At 46.4% G+C, this 22632-nt stretch overlaps 3 protein-coding genes across 4 annotated transcripts; 1 reads left to right on the top strand and 2 right to left on the bottom strand.

The window, feature by feature from the left end:
- The first annotated feature begins 677 nt into the window (after positions 1 to 677).
- Positions 678 to 4481, top strand: LOC100828475 (CTD small phosphatase-like protein). The gene is made up of 6 exons (XM_003564493.4): positions 678 to 1114; positions 1885 to 2013; positions 2107 to 2227; positions 2311 to 2392; positions 3831 to 3984; positions 4078 to 4481. Exons 1-6 carry the CDS (start codon positions 797 to 799, stop codon positions 4210 to 4212), a joined length of 939 nt encoding a protein of 312 aa, XP_003564541.1. The 5' UTR covers positions 678 to 796; the 3' UTR covers positions 4213 to 4481.
- Positions 4482 to 4588: 107 nt separating this feature from the next.
- On the bottom strand, positions 4589 to 6879 carry LOC100828176 (pentatricopeptide repeat-containing protein At5g39980, chloroplastic). The gene has a single exon (XM_003564492.4). The coding sequence runs from the start codon at positions 6752 to 6754 to the stop codon at positions 4796 to 4798; it is 1959 nt and encodes a 652-aa protein (XP_003564540.1). The 5' UTR covers positions 6755 to 6879; the 3' UTR covers positions 4589 to 4795.
- A 385-nt stretch (positions 6880 to 7264) lies between these two features.
- Positions 7265 to 16004, bottom strand: LOC100827656 (probable serine/threonine-protein kinase yakA). Of its 2 annotated transcripts, none has more exons than XM_010234213.3 (8): positions 15510 to 16004; positions 14528 to 15151; positions 13336 to 13642; positions 12974 to 13253; positions 12564 to 12671; positions 11995 to 12273; positions 11458 to 11601; positions 7265 to 7835 (listed from the first exon to the last, which is right to left on the bottom strand). In XM_010234213.3, exons 1-8 carry the CDS (start codon positions 15787 to 15789, stop codon positions 7662 to 7664), a joined length of 2196 nt encoding a protein of 731 aa, XP_010232515.1. In that variant the 5' UTR covers positions 15790 to 16004; the 3' UTR covers positions 7265 to 7661. The 2 variants fall into 2 exon arrangements, with proteins under 2 accessions (XP_010232515.1, XP_003564538.1); XM_003564490.4 differs by having other exon boundaries at positions 14528 to 15136.
- Between the last annotated feature and the right edge of the window lie 6628 nt (positions 16005 to 22632).

Here is a 22632-nt window from a genome sequence, read left to right as displayed (position 1 = left end):
AGGACCTACTTAGGTATAATCACTAAGAGAAAAGTATTGCCAGGAGTATGCTTTTGGTGCACGACAATAAAGCATGACATATTCGGGAGCAAGGAATATTTCTGTTAACAAAAAATTACTCGTTTGCTTTCTAAAAAAACTCGGCTGAGAATTGAATAAATCAAACTTGGTTTCAACTGCATTTCCTCTAAATTTCTTATGCCGTCTACTGGAACATCTTCATAGCACGGCACTATAAAAAAATTGACGGTCGTTTGTTCTTTTAATTTGCTACCACAAACTTCTGAATTTTCAGCAAATAGGCCAGCAGACCGCTAATCCAGTTATCCAGATGGTTAGAAAACTGGGAGACGGTGCCCGCAAAAAAAAAAAAACTGGGAGACGGACAAATACATTGTGGAAAACTAAAACTAAAGCTTCGTTGACATAATTTACATGTGACCATAGATAGCTAGATGGTGTAGTTTGGTCAAAACAAAGAACGGACAACATAAGGTGATAAGCATCAAGCCAGCAGCCAGAAATGCGCACAATTAACCAAGAGAGAAAATTCCGTGTGCACGTACGATAATGAGTACTTCAGCTCGCCAGTTTAGCCCTATCCTCCCTGACAGCTAGGCCCACCAAATCTACCCTCCAATCACCCATCCCCTCTCCCGCTAAGCCCACCCCGGCACGTACGCGCATTGTGGAAAGACCGACCACCTCCTCCCCCTCCTCCCCTCCTCCGGTCGCCTCCGGCCTTCCCCCCCGCACGCCCAGCTACGCGTGGCGCGACAGCCTCTCGCTGGCGTCCATGGCAGCGGCGGAGGTGTACTCGCCGACCGCGGCGGCGGCGGCGCAGCAGCAACAGCGGGGGAAGGCGGCGACCCAGGTATGGCGGACGGTGGTGGGTTGGATCGGCTTCCTCCTCCAGGTCCTGCTCCAGATCCTCCGGGGCACGCCCTCCTGCGCCCAGCTCCTCTCCTTCGTCGGCTTCCGCTACCCCCTCCTCTCCGCGACGGCGGCCTCCGACCCGTCGCCGGAGGTGGCCTTCATGCCGCTCCACTCCGAGATCCCAGCCGACGCGGCTCCTGTCCCGGCGCCTCCGCCCGCGCCCCTCGAGAGACTCACGGTACGAAAGATTTTGGTATTCATTGGATTTGTCTGAGCTATTTGTGTATCGGACAGGGGGAAATGGAGATTTTGGGAGGGAGTTCCAATCCAATAGAAAGTGGATGGAGGAGTAGTGTATCTATTTAATTGTAGTCTGTGTCGGTCTTTGGGAGTAATTTGGGATTAGGCGGAATGATTGAATGGAGTTAATTGGGCGTTTTGCCTGCTTCGTTCAGTTAGCTTGCTTGATTTGTTCTTTGCAGCTGAATTAGTATGTGTGCTATAGCCTATAGAGTAGGTCTTTTGCGGCGTTGGATGGTAAAAAGGTACCAGCAGGAACAGTTTCGTTGTGCTGCAATTCCAAAACAAAGGGCTTAGTGGTGTTGGTAGTCAACAACTGCATTAATCTCATCTCTAAAATAGAAATTTCTTCAGAATTTGCAGGATCATTGAGCCAGGCAATATGTTGTTTGTTTGCAGTGAAACTGTGAAAGCTGATTTTTTAAAACCGCATGTGCCAATGTTTGATTTTAGATATTTGAGCGTAGCATTGATATTAGCATCGTAATTGGAGCTGAATTATGAGATGATGCATTTTTCTGATGATGGTTGAACTTGGGTCTCTTACTAATGAACTTATAGCTTCACATAAATAGAGACAACTGAAATAATATTTGCAGTAAAGCTAACATTACTACCTATTAGTTACTGACCCACATTTGAAGTGAAGTCATCTTTAACAATTTCCTAAGAAATTTATTCATCATTCCTTAAAACATATCTATTCAGGTAGTGCTTGACTTGGATGAGACATTAGTTTCTGCATACGAGTCATCTGGTCTTCCTCCTATTGTACGCACCCAAGCTGTTGAAGCAGGACTACATTGCTTTGACATGGAGTGCATATCCACTGATAAGGTACCCAGCTTCTGTTCTTGCTACTTCATCCGTAATCATTGTAATTTGTAAACACTGCTGATAAACAAACTTTTTCTGGTGTGAACTGTAAAGGATGTTGAAGGAAAACAAAAGGTGAATCACGTTACTGTTTTTGAACGTCCTGGCCTGCATGAGTTCTTGCAGAAAACTAGTGAGTTTGCAGATCTTATTCTCTTTACAGCAGGGTTGGAAGGTATGCTGGCTGTTATCATTTTTCTTCATTTATTACGTGAGCCACCTCCCGTCCTCACCTTACCTGTCCAAATTTCTTCTCAGGTTACGCAAGACCTTTAGTTGATACAATAGATGCCCACAATCGATTCAAACTCCGTCTCTATCGTCCATCAACTGTTACTACGTAAGTAACACAGAATCTACTCTATGGGATACTAATGACTTTGTAACATGGTAATGTTGCTGCATTTCATGTATATTGGCCATTGCTTTGCTTTCGGTGGAGTGTGCCAAGTAATAAGTTGAATCCTATGTGCAAACCATCAGTTTTTTTGGTGTGAAAGCAAGTGCTAGTCTTATTTATAATTTTTAATGAGGTACACAATGCTAGGATTGTTCATTATCCAATCATTTTGAGTCACAAGATTATGAAAAGGGTGCCACACATCCTTTGTAGTAAAACATGTCATGCATTGTACGTATCACCTGGTGGGTGATAAGTGGAAGGATTACAGCTAAGACGGTAGCCTGCAATGCTGGAATAGTGGAAGGGTTAGAGTGAAGATGTAGTATGCGATGTTTGAGGATTTTGCCCTAGACCTCTGCCGTGTGTTGGCAGTCGTGAAGGGGCTGCCACTACAAAGGCAGGGCTTAGTATTGTGGGAGAGGTAACTGGAATAATTTCTTCCTTGCTTGATAATGAAAACAGATACATTATGTATCCACATTATAAAGCTAAGAATATAAACTTCCGAACTTAAAAGATAACTGGTTCCTTGTCCCTCAACTAGGCGAGCACCTTCTATAGGCTAGTCCTACTGTGATGGGCCAATAACCATAGGTCTGGCCCCCACTTGACAGTATGGAATACTCCTTATCATTTTTGCTTGTCAATCGATTATAGTATTGTTTCATCTCCTTTAGTCAAGATGATAATTGGAGGTTGTTTGTCACATCACAATAATTGTGCATCCAATATTGAGACAAATATATGTTCTGTGCACTGCTATTAGTCTATTTGGCACCTGTAAGATTTTAGAATACTTTAAACTTTCATCGACATGACGTTCTTAGCTTAAAAAAAAGATGTTGATCTATTTTTTACCCCACATGTATTTTCTTTCTGCTTGCACTGTCCACTTCTCTTGGGCAGTCTTGGAGATATATATGCTTCAATTGTTTAGGTAGGTTGCGTTCTACTAATTGTCGGTCGCTTGGTTGGTGTAGAGGACAGGACAATGGTGGCATATAACTAGTACTCCCTCCGATCCATAATAAATGTCTCGGATTTAGTACAACCTTGTGCTAAGTTAGTACAAAATCTAAGACACTTGTTATGGATCGGAGGGGGTAACATCTAAATTTGTGTTACAATTCATGATCTATCTACGTGTAAGGCAGTCTTTATACTACTAGTACTAGTGTCTTAATATGTAGTAGTAATGAATAAACGTTGCTTTCTTTAGCTATGTTTGCATAATCTGTCCATGCATGTCTGATCATGATTTGCTCACATACTTGGGGTTTATGTTCATGCTGTGTGTAGATTGTTTGCTGACAACCTACCATTATGCTATTGAGCCAGTTCATTTTCTGATATCAGTGGGAATGCACCATTTCAGGGAATATAGAGAGCATGTGAAAGATCTTTCTTGCATTTCAAAAGAATTCTCCAGAATCGTCATTGTCGACAACAATCCCTTCAGCTTCATACTACAACCTTTGAATGGAATACCCTGTGTTCCATTTTCAGCTGGACAACACTCTGATGATCAAGTAACTGATAGTGGCGATCAATCATTTAGTGGTTCTGGCTTTCCAGTTTCTACAGCTTTATTGATTTTGTTTCTTTACAACTTTGAATTTCAGCTCATGGAGGTTATATTTCCACTTCTGAAGCGCCTCTCTCTCCAGAGAGATGTGAGGCCAGCCTTGTACGAAAGGTTTCATATGCCTGAATGGTTCCAAAAGCATGGGATCCCACAAACTGACCAGGCAGTGTAAGAATTGTTTAGATGAAGGATCAAGTGCCTGCCATGCCATATGTCTCATAGGGGAGAGCACATGGTACATTATATTTATATTCTTTTAGGTATTCTGATAAGATCACATCATTGTTCATACGGGATTGCCATGTCTGGAGATAAAGGAATCGGTTAAGGAATTGTAATCTAGCAGAATGTCAGATTTGTATTGGTGTTAACATCAATTGTTGTATATCACCTTTTGTTGTAAAATTTGATTGTTCATAGTTCAGATAATCTAATGCACAATCCAAGTGTCTATAACTCCATGAGGTCAAGAGACTGCAGGCAACCTTTTATCAAAATCTACCGGCCTTTCATCAAAATCATGTGTGTATCATGGAACTATACCAGCATTTCATCAAAGTCTTGTATATATTAATCTAACAATCTGATAATTACATAGGCCTAAGCCTTGTAAGACACGCTTAGTGATAACATATTCGAACATTAAGTAACTCAGAAAAGATTTCTACTGACACAAGATGAGCACTTACAAGTCATAACCATGTGTTTGTGAGCAACCTGGACTTCCTCAAAACAAAAATTGTCAGAGACTCTGCTTATCTGAATTTCTGGACCTGAAAATCGTTGGAACTTCGTATCTGGCTGATTATCTGGGCCGCCTCATCAAACTTGTATGCCCTCTCATAGACGCCAGCTGCCACGAGATAAAGCTCCCTCTTGTCGATGCTTGGGTCATGGCTAAGCTCGCTAACCAGTGACTCCAGTGCCTCGAAGTCCTTCTGAGCACCGAGCAAGCTGAGCATCTGGAAGTGTACCCTGTCTGAGAACACACAGCCTTCCTCCCTCGATGCCCGGTACAGCATCGCGGCCTTGTCGAACTCCTTCAACTTGCCGTAAGCGTTCATCGCGGTGGCAATCGTCTCCGAGTCCGGCAAATGCCCCAGCTTCCTCATTTCGTCGAACACCTCCACCACACTCCGGTGCCTCCTGTTCTTGGCGAACAAGTCCATCATTGCTCGGTGCACCGATGGGTCCCTCACTTCGCCAGTGTTTACCGCACGACGGAACAGCCAAGCGGCCTCCTCCACCCTGCCGGCGTTGGCCAAGATGCTGATGGCCGTCTCCGTGGGAATGCCCTCTGCTGGGTCTTTGAGCTCACGCAGCAAGCGCTTGGCCTGCGAAACGAGCCCCGCGCGCTCGTACGCGACGACCATCGTCTGGTACAGCACTGGGTCGATCTCCGTACCAGACTCCAGCAGCTTCTCGAAGAGCTTGGCGGCACGGTCGAGCTTCCCGGCCTTCACCCATATGGACAAGATGGTGGAGTAAGTGACGGCGTTGGGCTGGATGCCATTGGCCTGCATGTCCCGCACCAAGCTCCCGGCCTTCTCGTCCTCCAGCGACTTGCCGTGGATGGAAATAATGGTGTTGTAGGTCACCACGTTCGGCTTGACGCTGCTACCATTGCCATCAGAAGCGCTACTACACATGAGTCCAAACAGGTGAACCGCCTCCCCGAACAGCCCGGCGTCGCCGTACACGCGGAGCATGGTGTTGTAGGTCACCACGCTCGGGGGCACCCCGGTACGGCGCATGGACCAGAACAGGCGGTCGGCCTCGCGGGCGAGGTCGAGCTGACCGTACGCGTTGAGCACGATGTTGAAGACGGACAGGTCTGGCTTGACGCGCGCCACGGCGCGCATGTGCGAGAAGAGCGAGACGGCCGCGAGGTGCCGGCCCCGGCGCGCCAGCGCGGCGAGGATGGGGGAGTAGGACTCGGCGTCGGGGGCGACGCCGTCGGCGGGGATGTCGTGGAGCAGCAGCCGCTTGGCGTCGCGGAGCAGGTCGGACTTGCAGTAGGCGGCGATGGCGGCGTTGTAGGCCTTGAGGTCGGGCCTTATCCCGGCGGCCCGGAGGCGGGAGAAGAGCGCGAGCGCCCTGGGCGCGTCGCCGCCGCGGAGGGCGAGGTGGATGAGGTTGGAGAAGAGCACGAGGTCCGGGGACACGGCGTCGGCCTCCATGAGGGGCAGGAAGGTGAGCGCGTGGTCGAGGTGGCCCGCGCGGGTGAGCGCGGCGAGGAGCGTGGAGTAGGAGAAGGCGTCCGCGGCGACGCCCCTGTGCCGCATCTCTAGGAGGAGGCCCGAGGCGAGGCGGAGCTGCCCGGCGCGGGAGGCAGCCCGGAGGAGGAGGTTGTAGGGGACGAGGAGCGCCGAGGCGGGGAGGTCGGGCCCGAGGAGGTCGAGCAGGGCGACGCCGCGCCGTGGGTCGGGGAGGCGGGAGAGGAGCGTGCAGAGGAGGCGCGGGGAGACGGGGCGGTGCGAGGAGAGCGCGGAGGCGAGGTCGGGGGCGCCTCGCGCGGCGGAGAGCGCCTCTACGAGGGCCGGGATGTCGGGGGCGTGGTCTTGCTGCTGCTTCTGCTGGCGCTGGAGCTCGGCGGATTTGTGGCGGTGGAGCGGGTGGGAACTGGGCAGATTGGGGTTTAGCCAGATGGACTTTGCGGCGGGGACGCGGCTGTGGGAGGTGGGGGGAGGAAGAGTCGCGGCGGTCGGCGGCATTGGTCGGCGGCGGGAGTGCCGCGGCAGCAAGGCAATGGATAGAAGATTTTTGGCGCTGGCGAGACTATTGGCGATTCGGCAGGGAAGGAGGCTCGCCACTCGTCATCATCAGAGCGAAGTGGCGGAACATGATCCGAACAGCTAAGACTTGTTGCACGCGGATTTTCATACGAATAGTTTTGAAATAAAATAAATAAAAAAGGGATACAGGTTTAGCTGAATTTTATTTTAAAACTTGAAAATTTTATAATCTATGAAAGAAAAGTGAAAAATAAGTGACGTGGATTTGTATGCATCACAAAATAAGTGACGTGGATTTGTATAAGAATCTATACAAATTCCCATCACTTATTTTGAGACGGAGGCAGTAGTAGTATTTTACATGAAATATATTTATGAATTTTTCCAAAAAAAATTAGAAAATTTAGAAAGACCATATGGAGGTATCTAGTTGCAACTTCTATTTGCTGTTGTGTAACTTGGCACAAATGGGATAATGTGAGCCAACACTGATAAAAAAACACTTGACAGTTATTTGATTGTTATCACTGACGAAACAGATGGATTACAAGTTTAAGTTTCTGTACAGATACACAAGGGGAATTTTCTCCTATTTACATACGCTCATGAATCTCAGTTCGCAGAGCAGGGCTTCCACTCAAGAATTGCCCTAAAAGACAAGAAACAAGAAGCCGTGCCACAGGCTAGTTTAGCTACCCTGCAACCAAAAAGGCAAATCCCTCTACAACCAAAAGAAACAGTATGTTTCATGTCACGAGAACTCTAGGAAAACACCTTTTTTTTTACAAGTTGTAAAAAGGCTCCAAAACAAGAAGCTGCCGAAAATCCAATCGTATACGTGAAAAAATTACCCTTGAAACAGAAGAAATCACTCCTTGGCTCCACATTAGTACTCGGATGAAAGCCAGTGATGCTTTAATGCTTCACTGGCTGTTGGTCTCTTCCTGGGGTTTATTTGCAGCAAATAAGATAGGAAGTCAACAAACTCCGCATCATGGCATTGCAAATGACGCCGTAAAGAGGACTTCTCTGGGATCAAATACTCTAATTGATCTGTCTCCTGGATACAAATAAGGAAACCAATCGAAGTGTTTAGTGTTTACTGTGCTATAATCAGCAAGGGGAGAGATGGACATGGTGAATTCAAGTATACTAAAGACCAGTTATTTTGGACAGACAAAAGGTCGTCAGTTATACCTTTTGAGCATATCAACCTATATACATAACAAATCGATATACATAAAGCTAGTTCTTTCAACCAAATAATCTCCGAAGCTATTCATGGGATCAAATTTAAGTGGTCAAGGAATAATCGTGTAGCATATGGTTCTGTTGCAGATATTTTTAAGAGTAAAATACACCACTAGTCCATGAACTCGGTAAAAATGAACAGTTTAGTCCACAAACTCAAAAAACGCACACTTAAACCCTTAAATTGGGACTACTGTGTCACTTTAGTCCCGAGGCTTAAACACGCCACGTGGTCGCCACGTCGGCATCGGCGACCTCTTCACCGGCGTCCTCTTGTCAAAATTGAGCGTTGTGGACTTGGTAGCAACCTTAGGCGAGGCGGCGGCGGCAACGACGTGGTCCTCAGGCCCCCAGGATCCTTGTCTGGGCTCGGCCGCCTTGCCCCTCGCGGGTGGCTCGGGCATGATGATTTTACAAAAATTGTACGAAATTCGGCAAATGCACGATTAAAGGTGACACCGAGACACGATATTTGTTAACGAGGTTCGGCCGAAGCCTACATCCCCGGGGCATGACTACGGGCGTTCCTCCCCCATAATACCGCAATACCGGGCACCCTGGGCGCCGGCACAAAGCCGCCGGCTCCCCCTACGAGCCTATTGCTATTATGTTGTCATGATCTCTTCGGGCTACCCGCGGTGCCTTTATATATTAGACCCGGGTTACACGTGTTCGACTCCAGCACCTAACCCTCCGCTAATTCCAAGTCCAACTGTAGTCCTACTCGTACACATATTCGACACATATCTCAACAACTCCACCTTGGCGAATATGTCCTTCACCACCTTGAAACCGTCATGCACGAACCTCCGAGTACCTTGGACTTGAAAACATCAATCATGAGCTCCACTGCTACTTCGTTGACATCACATAACTCCACCTGCAACCGTAGTCCTTTCCTTTTATTCATTAACAGTCAATCCTCCCGACAAAAATAAGTTCTCCAAACTCCTGCCTTGTGTTCCTAACTTCCCGGAGCATACGTTCAACGCCATCACACACCGATCATAAAGTCACCATATTCGACAACACCGATGTATCGTCACCTTGGTTCCCTCTTCCTTGATCTATGTTAAAATTTGAACAACTCACATGTTAGCTACCACATATAAGAGTTACCTGAACTCATCATCCTCGCTACCGTTGACTGTCCTCATGAAACTTGAAGGAATTTCGCCATCGCCCTTGAGTCATCTTGAGTCAAATTCACAGTTGTCTCATCCTTTTCGGATAGTCTTCTACATGTCCCACGGCTATAGCACTCCGCCTCCTTCTGCATCCCGTCACCTGCACTTTGCCATGTGCATCGAACATCACAGAATATACGGCTATGTGCTCTCTAAGCCTTTGACAATCCAGACATTAAAAAAAAACACTTTCTCAGATTCCCCATGGCCGACTCTTGTCCATCACTTCAGACCGTCCTAATAGACCCAGTCACCAACTTGAACCTGGTACCCGCCAACACTGCGTCAGCACCCCTGCACACATGTCAAGCCATTGTCTGACCGCATATGCCTTGGTCTGTTGCCGTGTCTCGTGCTTACCGCACACCTCGCCACTATTACCGCGTCGAGCATCCGCAATCTTGGCCGAGATCTACCGGGTAGCATACCGACACCACCTTAGGCCCCACTGCAGATCCATCAGTCATACCCGACCGATGTCGAGTTCCACGCATCCCTCAGGCATGCGCCACGTGTTGCCACGCCACAGAATTCGGACACCATCAGCCCTCACGCTCCTACGTCGTTGTCACCGATCTTCACCGTCTTCTGTTCCGACCGACATCCCCGTCGATCCGCCAGACTGTCGTCTGACCCCAGCCGAACTTGTCCGACTGCAACCGTGCTCCACCTTGCGTCGTGTCATCTCAACACCAAGTGTATTGCTTGACGTCTTGTAGATACACGATCCTCGAGACACGCTCCAGGCTACTCCTAGCCTTATACGCGCACCGTCTCTCATCACCTGAAGCCACGCTGCCGCTAGCTCTCCGTGGTCTGTACCCTTGCCTTGTCCTCGCTGAAAGCTGCGTTTATCAGCCGTGAATTAGCTTTACTGAGTGATCCTGTCCCTTACTTCTTGATTCGTGTCCTACACGGCCTGCCCACTAAAGCCTATTCGGTATCTGCACGCGGAAACCAGGAACCGTCGGACTCCCCGGCGCCTACACACGCGCCCCATGCCGCCTGAATCCGACCTTTGCCCCCCTGCTGCTAGAAACAGCCTTGTAAGCTAGTGCCTGCCCTTCACCGCCTGCCTAAAGCTGCTCTTTTTTCTTTCTTTGATCTGTTTTGAATCCGAGCAGAACTCCCACGTGAGCCTTCAGCCTGCATGCAATCCTTTTCCTTTTTCCGTTGGAAACCGTGCCCAACTAGCCATGGCCCATGGCACATACGTGCACGAATCCTTCTTTTCTGGTTGCACACCGACTAGTAATGCTCCTCTCTACATGCCATTGCGCCACGCTTGCCTGCTGTCCGTTTTATCGCCTGACACGAACATGCCTTGGACTCTTTGACTCGGACTTCCAATCCAACCGCTGCAGCCTCTCCCGATGAGTTAATTCCGGTGTATGTCACTTGTCGCATGAACACGCTGCCGCCGACACTTGTAACAATCGCACCCTTGTGCAAATTCTATGCACAAAACATGTGTTGCACCCTGGCCACCTGCATCGTCGACACAACTCATCCACCGTGCCACCATGCCGCCCTGTGCTACACCCGATCCACCGCTATACCGCGATGCATCCCGCCCCGATCTATCCGGTCACCCCTGCGTCTGGTCGCCGGTCTGATCGCGAGCCGAAGCCGTCGTCCGATCCGCGACGTCTTCCCGGCCACTGTGTCGGCCCGATCACCACGCCTGGTCGATCCTTGCCAACTGCAGCCCATCGAATGGTTCAGGCCACCTACCTGAAGTGTCCGACTCCACCGATCGGAATTCCGATCGCCGTCATGCTCCACCTTGCACCGCATTGGACGTTCCGCGGCGCCCGTCGAGCATGATCCTCGCACCTCTCACAAGATCTCCTGCATCCCTCCACCTCGCTCTGACACCGCTTGTTACGAAATCCGGCGAATGCACGATCAAGGATGACACCGAGGCACGATATTTGTTAACGAGGTTCGGCCGAAGCCTACATCCCCGGGGCATGACTACGTGCGCTCCTCCCCCAGTAACAAAAACAAATCCTAAGAAAATCTAGTAGCCGCCTACGGTCCTGGCCGAAGCCGACATGGCGCCCACATGGCGTGTTTAAACCTCACCGGACTGTTTTTGGACTAAAATGACACAGTAGTTCCAGTTTAGGGGTTTAAATGTGCGTTTTCCGAGTTCATGGACTAAAGTGTTCATTTTTGCCGAGTTCATGAACTACTATTTTACTCTATTTTTTAAAGCAGCAAACAGGAAATGAATTGTACCTCATTCTTGGTGAAAAGGTCGTAATCGTCAGTGAAATACTTATGTGCCTCCTGTCCCAATGCTAGCATTTCCATGTCAATTGGACCAATTATCCCAATCATTCGGGCAAGCATCATGGGCAATGGTTCATTAGGAAACAGTACCTGTTATGTGCAAGTCAGTGATTGTCAGATGTTTTTCCTTTTAATACTAAAACAACTAGAAGCATACCATTGCGTACTGTGTCTCACATGATTCGAGGTCTAAACAATCCACGTGCCCCCAACACACAGAGATTGAGAGATACCCGCCTATTTCTGGTTGGGAGCTATAATTTGGCACATTGTCCCAATAAAATTCTAGATCTAATTTACTTAAGTATAGAAACTCAAGCTCTATTTTGGAGCTATACATGGCCATAATATTTATTTTTTGAAAGGTACGTATGTACGTTGTAATCTCCATAAGATCAATGTATTTATATGATCATAGAACAGTATAACCTTAACAAATATATACAAAATTAAAATTGTAGGGTCAACAAAAAATTTACTTACTTCACCAGTGCATAGTTCAGCAAGGATGCAACCAAGAGACCAAATGTCAATCCTCTGATCATATGGCAGGCCCAGAATGACCTCAGGAGCTCGATAAGATCGTGATTGGACATACAGGCATAAGTTGTCTGTCAAGAAGCAGCTACTTCCAAGATCAATTACCTTAATTTCACACCTGCGGTAGCTCTTTATAAGGATATTCTCCGGCTTTAGATCACAATGAACGATCCTTAAATGATGCAAGTATACCAGAGCTTCTAAACATTGCCGAGCAATTACCTGAAAGAATGAGTTTGTTTCAACAGCACTTCATAACCTTCGTGAGTAAATTCTAAGTGTACTTGAGCTGCTAATAAATTATAAGCAAATATATCACTTTAAGAAATTGGACAGTGAGGGTCCACTTAATAAAAAATATATTTTAAATTTAAACACAAAGGTACAATGATTATGTAAGGTGCATAGTACAGAGTGGCATGTAAAATTTTATGTACGGGCACATTTTCTTGTTCTACGAGATTTTCAGAGCATGTGACAGCTACATACTAGGAAATGTCAGTTCAACGTACCTGTATCCTAGGAAGTGTAAAGTACACCTCACCACCAAACTCCTGGTTATATTTCTGAAACTCATACAGATTTGCTCGCAATAATTCAGTGACAATGAAAAGATGTTCCTGTCAAGATTTGTTTGTCGTCAGCATTATGCAAGGCAGACTGAGAAATCAAGAAAGTTTGTTTTTGACAGCAGAGAAATCAAGAAACTTTAGCAGACCCTACAATTAAACAAACGCCGGCAAGCAATTGAAGTACAGGAATCAAAATAATATACTAGTACGCCGTTGCTACACCCTTTGTCATATTACTGGAGACCAATTAGTACATCCTTTCTTTCCGTTTTTTTATAAAAAACTAGTACATCCTTTTAGACAACTTCTTTGATTCCAAACAACCAAAAGGTACTACCTCTGTGATATACCTGATGATAGAAGTAGTCATAGAGGCGCAGTACATGATGCTCATCTGATGGATCATATTTGTTCACAAACTTTAATAACTTTATCTCATCCAAACTCTGATCAAAGAAATCCTTATCATTTTTAATAATTTTAAGGCAAACGTCTATCCCCGTCTGAAGATCGTGTGCTTGCACAACCTTGCTGAATGCAGCCGAGCCAAGATATTCAGTGACATAATATCTTCCTGCTATAACTGAATTCAAGACAATGGGGAAATCTTTGTTTTCTTCAAAGCCAGTCCTACAATGGGTTCCTACTATATGAGCATATGTATTGAATTGTTTAGCAACGATAAAAAAGAACTAGAAGATTTGATGTGAACCTGTTCTTGCGGTGGACAATTCTCAATTCAAATACCTCGTATTCACGCTGGAAATTAGAGAGGGCGAGATCAATATTTGACTCCATGTCTTCTTTCTCAGCTATGAGAGCAGTGGAACTTTTTACACCAGTATTCAGTGGCCCAATATCTCCAAACTCATAGGGATCATCTGGATCACCACTCTCCGGGAAAGGATGTAAGCTATAACTTTCTTTCAGATATTCTTTGTCACTGCTGCTTTCCAGATTGTTTTCAGTGCTATCATGCAACTTTATATTGTCTGTGACATGAGGTATGAATCCTGGATCTACGACAGACAGTAAATATTAGGATTGAAAATACCAGGAAGGCAGAAAGCAAGCAAAGGAGCTATCCTTATTTAAAATTGCTAAGAGACAATTCATGTGTAAGCTTAATAATAAGGGGAAATTGGCCATAGGACACCGTTATTTTCCGGACTTTGCCGAAACACACCATTGGAATGCCATTACAATTCCGTGGTCATTTGCCACAACACACGATTGATTTTTTTCCTTCGCATGACGTTTTTTCCTTGACAGGATGACGGTTTTGAACAAAATTTGGCCAAAAATGCAATAAGTAGGTCAATTTTGGGCATTATTTGATTACAAAATTGGTCACCATTTAGCCTCAAATCAAACCATAAACATTCAGAAAATCAATTAGTCTAGGCATATATTCCAGATTGAACGGTAATTTCTTGTGGAGAAAGTCAAACTTTCCATTTTAAGCCAGGCGGTGTGTTGTAGCAAATGACCATGAAATTGTAATGGTACTGGACAAAGGCGTAATCCAGCAGTGTGTTGCGGCAAATGGCTGAAAATAACGGTGTCCTGTGGCCAATTTCCCCTAATAATAATTATACAATAGTAGCAATGTTGAAAATATGAAAATGTTACTGAAATGGTTGGCACTGACTACTATAGAATTTTTTATTCCGTTTATATTTGCAAGATGGCAGCAGAGATTCAGTTCTTCACAATTACACATTTCTAAATATTGTAATCTATTTTTTTCCCAGTGCATTAAATCCAGTAAATAACTTCACATTATCTGCATTACCCGAAGTGGTCGAAATGAAGAAATTTTACATTATACTAGTACGATAAAATTCCCGAAAAATGGAGTGCTAGTAAAGAAGTGCAAGGCTTCCGAGTTCTGAAGAACTTACTTGCAACAATATCATCATCGCCATAACTATCAAATGAACTGAGCATTTGAAGCTCCTTCTCCACAACATTCAGCTCCAGATGCTCATCTCCTTGCCCAGGATCTCTTGGCAAATCGCATTCGAGCACCGAATCCACACTCTGCTTCAGCTGAAACAGATCCAGGCCACACTCGTCCAGTATCTCAGTCTGGTCATCCATGACCTTGTACCTCCCGTACACAACGGAGCTAGAATTACTGACCACTTGGAGCCCCTCCTCATTCTTGAGCTCCCCACCACAGCAACCGCAGAGCGGCGATGAGCAGGTGTACACTTCGGCGCACCCCTCACAGCTGTTATTGCCAGCATGTTCATGACGGCGGTCATCATCAGCGTTAAGCACTAACATTTCTGTCCGTCCTGAACCGCCATGAACAAACTTGTCCTCCTCTTTATCTCTGCCGTCATCGTCCGGTTTGCTATGGAAGAGATGGTCATCGTAGAGCCAACCTTCTTGGAAGAAGAGGTCGGTGGTGTCGTACTGGCGCGCTGTGCCGAACTCCATCTCAGATGATGACCCGTCCGACTGCGAGTGCGGCGGCGACCACACTCCATATGGATTCAGCAGCCCTACGCCATCAAATTCTGGGTCAAAATTGAGACAAATTACCACAAATTCTTTTGGAATGCACAACATTCTCAAATTTGGAGCACAGATGATTCGACCAGACAGGGAGAATTTAGTCACAGGAATTAATGAATTATTGGATATATGAACCGAATGAAGAGAGGGGTTTAACCAGTCCCTTAGTATCAACTTTTATGAAAATTGCCCACGCAAGGACACAATCGCTCTGATTCAGCAGCTTCGAAATTGGGCTCAAAGCCGCCACCGATATATCGGCGCACAGATCGAGATTTCGCTGGGCACAACCGCCGCCCTCGGAAACAGAGAAGAAGAGGGTTTAACACAAACTGTAAAAAAGGCTTGTGCGGTTAGTACCTGAGGGCGAGGAGCTCATGCTGACGAAGGCGGAGGAGGACGCCGAGTTGGAGCTGGAACCAGGGCTTGCAGGCGCCTCCAGCGCGACGCCGCCGCCGGCGCCGCCGGAGGCGGAGGCCGGCAACCGGAGAGGCGGGAGCTGGGGGCCTAATGTGGCGGTGGAATCGGATTCCCCGTCGGCACTGCGGTCCAGCACGTCATCTCGGAGCGCGGATGCGGTGCTCGCGAAACCGTGCTCGGTGAGGAACGCCATGACCTCATCCAAGCCCGGCGCCGCCATGTGCGGCGGGGGTGTGTGGCGACGGGCGGCAACGGACGGTTTTGTGCTCAAGCGCGTGGCAGGCGCCGTGAGGTAAGCAGTTGCGTCGCCATTGGAACTTGGAAGCGAAGCGAGTCGGGTCGGGTCAGTGCGAGAGAGGCGATGACGAAGCGAGGACCGGAGAAGCAGGGGAAGAAGTCAGAACAAAGAGAGACAGACAACAGTAGGAGGCCGCATAGGATCACGAAGGTTGCCTTAATAATTGTGTTCCAGCCCCTCTGGTGACACGATATTACACGGAGTATATTTTTAAGAAGAAGAAAAAAACATCAGAGCAGCTTCATTGTTCGCTTTTGACCTTTACGAAGATCAGTGAAGAGAAGACAGGAGAATAATGAGTATCGAACAAAAATCTCCGGTGAGAATATTGGATATTATTTTGTCATATGTGTAATGTTGTATTTTAAGGCAAGGTATCTTGTTCGGCTGCACCATCCTCAAGCCACAAATGGCCCATACCATCCAATTCCTTGTCCTGAATTCAATGGCCTTTGTCTGTGCCACCTCTTGCGTCCACTTTCGCCGCTAAGCATTCACCAGCGCTTTCTTCTCTTCCACTTCCACCCCTCTCCTCCCAGTCCCAATCTCCATCGCATCGCACGCCCACCATGGATACATCTTCTTGTTCATTGTCGGTGCCTCCAGCAGCATCAAGGCAGGGCAACATCGTAATGTTCTTCGCCTGTTAGTTAAGCGAACTTGTACATACTTAGTTGGTCAAAAAAAATATTGTACATACTTAGTTGGCGTGCAAATCTCGCTGATAACATTTTTCGAATGTGCACCCACCCTTTTTTGTCTTTTCCGGTCAGGGTGGAAAGGCTCGGCGAGTCCGCGTTGGTCTTCCTGCCTCTCGGGTAGGCGGATCTGGTTCCCGGTGGGGCAGCCGACGTGGAGGGGCCGTCAGGGCACGGCCATCCGCGCGCGCGTCTCGGCGTCCTTTCCGCTGCGGTGCCGCTGGCATCGGCAATCGCGCGCTCAGGGTTGGTGGTCCGTGGTCGGGTTTGGTCGACGCGGGGAGAGAGTCCACGCCACTCCCACCGTTCTCTTCCAGCTCCACCTCACCGCACTCGGCCGCGCAGGCGACATTATTTACCGGCCCCGCCGCCCTTTAAATCACACCACACTCGCCGCTGCCCCAGTGAAGCGTCCGGAGCCTGGGCTTCGGTACCTTTTTCCTGAGATTCATTTTCTGGGCGTGGGGGATCCCTCTGCGCCGGCCAGAACCACCAAGGACACGGAGAGGGACACTGCGCGCCCCAGTACGTAGTGCCCCAGGAGCACCAGCACGTACTGTGAGTATTGTTGCGGCCACCTGGCCTTGGCCCCGGACAGGCCGTGGGGACGAAGATGATGCCCCTGTCTCTTTGCTTCGCTGTTTGCGGCGTCGCCTTGCATGGTAATGGACATTACGTATACCGGGCACAAGTACCAGGGCGCATCCTGCACGGTGGGGGGGACGACGGCTCAGGGTGGTATTGATAGGAGTTTTAAATACTGACACGGCGGCCATTGTGGTTTGTGGCAGAGCATGCAAACTGTTTGCCTTCTTGTCTGCATTTTGGCTCCTGCTGGCCTACAGCTTATTACACGAGGCTTGGACTGTGCTGTGTCTGTATGGAGATATCGCCTGCAAAACGATTATAGTACACTTACTTTGCGCTCTAAACCTAGCGTAGCCGGACTTAAAGCAGAGTTTTGTGCGGGCTTATTAATTATCAAGGGCATCATCACTTATGCAAGCCCCGGATCTTCTAGAAATCTAGCATTCATATTGCTGTGGTTTGTCTTGACACCGTGCTAGTAGTACTTTATCAACCTGTCGACGTCTTTGGCAATGCAAGCACACAACGGACCATTTGCTGGATGGTAAAGCGAGGATTAGTTGTAGGACTCGTGTACAAGGACGACGATGCTACATTCTAGCCCCGCGGTTTACGTCTGATCTAGGGATGTCAGCCGAATAAACACGTCTACTGTAAAACTTTATCAGTAAACACTAGGACTCCTATACTAACAACAGGCTACCGAACAAAAGATTTTTAGTTCGTGCAGATCATTCTAATTCGCCATCTCGGGGGCGTTAGGCACGCCAACAACCTTCCACAGACAGGACATCCGAAAGAGATATAATTAGTGGTCAGTGAGTCAGTCACGGTGGTTATGGAAAAGTTCTTCCCTCTCCTTTTTTGACACGAGAAAAGTTCTTCTCTTTTTAAAAACTATTTTTTCTGCGATGTTTATATATAATTAAGTACTGTTAGTTCGCTAGATTTATCGTCTCTAGTGGACTGGTAGCTACATCTTCTCAAATTAAGGACCAAATTATTCGTTTACAAGAATAATAATTGTACTACCACAGCGCTAGTCTCTCCCCAAAAAATAAGCACGTCACTAGTAGAACTCAACCAACTCAACTTAATCTGGTCGCTAGGTTGATGATGATCGATGAGAAGTACTTCTATAATTACCATTGATTGTTCTAGGTGATTTCGTAGCCAATTCGACTCATAATTGCAGGTAGTACTCCGTACACCAGTACCGGTAGATATGGTAGAAAAGTGAGGAAAAGAGGACGAATTAGCTTCGTCCTAAAAAGAAGACACAACCAAAGGATTGCGACCAAATCCGTCGCGCGATTATTAGCGTTTTAGTACTCGGCTTTTGTGATGCAAGTACGGTTTGATGATACATAAAAATGCGAAGCAATTCTACCTAGGCCGGTCCCGAGCCCGGCGATCACTTTTTGGGCTACGTCGGTAGATCGGTCCAATCTTCAATGGTTCTTGGTTCGTATTGGGCAATCCCAGAAGGGATCTCATCCCAGAATCTACAGCGTACTGTCCGACTCTTCGATTCGATCGGGTAGTTCATATTCTCCAAAACGGCTACCACGATGTTAGATTCTTGCAGAATTGGGGAACTCATGACTCCACGACAGTTCACAATACCGCCTCCGCGACGCTGCGAACCTGGCGTTCATTCAGTGGTGCTCAGCGCCCTTGTGCTCAGGTCAGGAGTAGGCGTGATGTGCAGTGCATGTCCTCATTTCCGTTTTACTTGCACGGCTTGGTCGCTTTACCTGCGGTTTACTTTGAGAGGACAAAAGGGAGAGGGGGGAAAGGGGGGACATAGATGAGATGCCCGTAAGTTACACCGGAACCTCTGCCTTTTGCTCCATTTCTTGGGGCTTTATTTTGACGTCGATGCAGATCTCCCCCGTGACACTGATGTTCATGCGTTTTGGCTTTTTTACTTTATTTTGGCTTTCGTTTGAAACAAATCGCGTAGGGTAAAGTGCTGTAAAAACAAATCGGTAAGGTAAAGCCAGATGAAGTTGGATTGTCTTCGTCTCCTGTGATTTCTTTGGGCTTGAGGACAATGTGGGCACAGAATGCAGCCTGGTCCCATCCAGGCCCAACTTCTTCGGTGTATGTTATTCTTTCCCGTACACAATTTGTTTTCATTTTTTCTATATGGGTCGATTTTGTTCGATGTCAGCACCTGGAATTGTCTGGTTTTAATAATATATGGTTGTGTATATCAACCGATGCAGAAGTCAGGGGTTATCCTCCTTTTTGAAAAAAAAATACAGATCATGAGCTCAATCTATTCTACGGAGTATCTACTACTACCTCTATCTTTGTTTCTAAATACAAGTTGTTCTAGCTTTGTCCTGAGTAAAAAAAAAAATTGATCAAATCTGTAGGATAAGTATTACTCTGTAGAATAGATTGAGCCATACCTCCGTAGAATCTGTAATATAGCATAAGGATTTAGTAAAACTAATTTGGAGTTATACATGTTGGTAGATTTTTTTATAAACATGATCAACGAGACACTGCTCTGAACAAAAACACAAGGATATGAGATATGTAAGACGATAAGTGGGACATCTCACGACATTAGGCAAGATAATTATGCAAAAAGACGAACGACTATGCGGGGCGGACCCAGGACAGAAGATGACCGGGGCACACTTAAGAAAGCTAAACCAAAACTACATAATATCAACCACGCGGCAAATCGTGGTTAGCTATCTTAAAATTTGACTAATTATAAAAAAAACTACATAATATCAGGAAAAATGGGGGCCTCTTCATAGACTGAGTGGGGGCATTAGAGGTGAAATATCGCATTTTTTAATGTAGACTCAAGAATTGACTGGGGGCTAGGACCCCACTCAGCATACTCTGGATCCGCCCCTGCGACTATGAGACACGACCCTGGAATCCTGGATAGATGTCCATGGCCATTGTGAGATGTTAGATAGGAAAAAGGGGCCAAAAATTCCAATGAAACGTATCAGAACGATCTTGTTTTGACGCTCACGCCGACAGAAAGTCAACTATATAAAAAATGCTATTTGGAAGCTCCATTCAAAAGATATTATATTTTGAGTTCTTAGCTCTAGAAAAAAATGCCAAAAACCCAGGGAAACTTTCATGCATCCTCTCACGGAACGCACTCGCGATTAAGCTGGCCGATTTTGTATACTCCCTCCGGTCGAAATTACTTGTCGAAATATTACATGTATTTAGACGATTTTTAAATATAGATACATTCATTTTTGAGCAAATTTGAGACAATCAATATGTGTCGGATAGAGTAGCAAAACTGTTTTTTTTTTACCTAGCATAAATGTAGAGAAGGACACGTTTTTGGGCCTAGTTAAGATGTTGGGCTTATTGGGTCCAGGTCCAGAAAGTGGTGCAGACTGCAGAGCAATCCCCTAAAAAGAACTGCAGAGCAATCTTGTCGGAGTGACCGGAAAGTGGAACCCATCCATCCCTACCTGGTCCTCTGACGGTTCAAATTCCTCCCCAGTACTCCCAAGCAGGTCACGTCTTCCAATATCTCAAAAAAAAACCAATTATTCTAAAAAAACAAGTAAACCGATCAATTACAAATCATTAATGATTCAAACCTGGAATAGTATCTCCCTCCATCCATGCCATTGACAAACCTGTGCTTTCTTCAAGAATCAAGAAGCTTGGTTTAACTAGCTCAATGATCATGTTGTCACATGACAGTCCCGTTGAAAAATGATCCAGCTAGCTGCCAGTGCCACCAATTAACAAAACCGATCAATACAAAAACCGTAGTGATATTTTCAGATCACCATGAAGTTATAATCAAAGTCCACACACGATACGGTACAACTCATACCTTTGATCCAGTCGTTGACCATGGATAAATTAAGCTAGCTATATCATGCTGTACCCCACGTGTGCTTAAGCTTAACTAGGAGGGGTCGATATGGACATATGGTCGTGGTGCCGTGCACTTGGGCCGTCGCGTGCTTGCGTCCTCGGTGACGATTTCGGCCTGGCTTAGTCAAATGATTATAACTCACTCAAGTTTTATAATGTGTCGTCTAAAAAAATAACATCGTGGTGCTTGCTATAAACAAACTTATTCTAAAAAATATTTTATCTTGATTCGTATCTGAAAGTACGCATGTTCGGATCGACGATCATGATTCTGAATAGATCAACTGATCTGATCAGCAACTATCAGGAAACTTATTTCTAATCAAACGTTTTTGCAAGATAATGATCAAACACAGGAATAATTCGGCAAAAGAGTTTCTGATGTTGCTACGTGCCAACGTGTTACTTTATTGCTTTATTCTGCCTTCAGAGTTCAGAGTAAATTCAAGTACAGCCGCTGACCTGTGGCGTCAGCTCTCGATTAATACTAGTACAGGCTTTGAAAACTTTCCAAGTACTTTTATGACATATAAATATCTACTGCAGACTTTCTGATAGAAAATCATCGATTCGTAACATGTTTGTTGGTGCATGAAAGTGTATTGTTCGTACGTACTCTCCTCGTTTCTAAATACTTGCCGTTGTTTTAGTGTATTTAGGAACGGAGGGAGTATCCTCAAGGTTCAGCGGAAACTATATCAAGGGCCACACGCATAATGCGGCTTCATGTTTTGGATGGGCATTTGAACTCCCTTTTCTCCTGATTGATGTGCGCACCATATTCATGTCATAAAAATCTTAGACCCCTTTAATTCATAAGAAACTCGTAGGAATGTAAATATTTCTTTTGAGTGGCGACATTCATCCTTTTTAATTCAAAACAATCGTTTAAAGGGGAAACACAGGACATTTTCTTGAGTGAATTCCCCGTACCCAGTATACTAGACTCGGTTCCCCCACCTGCACTAGCTCACTAAATCTCACTATTGTAGTGGTTTTCATGTCATATTCCTCTTGCCGTCAACATAACATTAGGAAGCAACGCTTCCTCGGCCTTCGAGAAATGGAAATTATTATGGCACAATTTACACTAGTACAAAACAGGCTATCAGTGTCGTGCGAAATTGCCTATCAGTGGCGTGCGGGCCGCACGCCATAGACTTCTAGCCACTGATAGGTGAGCTATCAATGGCGGGTGAAATACACGCCACTGATAGGGAGACCTACGGCCCGACAGAGATAGATTCCCTGACCATCAGTGACGTTTTCAGGTTTGAAACACGCCACTGATAAACCACCTATCTGTGTCGGTTCAAAATGGAAAACCGCCACTAATAACCACCGCCACTGATACCAGTGGCGGTTTCCTGGCCGACCGCCACTAATGGCTGACCCGTGTGACGAGACATGGACCATCGTCGGTCCATCAGTGGCGTGTCCTTTTGCCACCGCCACTGATAGTTATCCTGTTTTGTACTAGTGTTAGTAAGTTGGGGCTGGTGGGGAAGCGGATCAAGTGTACCAAGTAGGGAGAAAACACTCTGCACATTAACCTTTTATGAATTATGAGTGGCTTCCTAGTCACTACCAA

This window comes from Brachypodium distachyon, chromosome 2 (genome assembly GCF_000005505.3).
Source record: "Brachypodium distachyon strain Bd21 chromosome 2, Brachypodium_distachyon_v3.0, whole genome shotgun sequence".
Classification (NCBI taxonomy): Eukaryota; Viridiplantae; Streptophyta; class Magnoliopsida; order Poales; family Poaceae; genus Brachypodium; species Brachypodium distachyon.
Note: the sequence above shows the minus strand (reverse complement) of the source record. Positions and strands in the feature narration are given on the sequence as shown.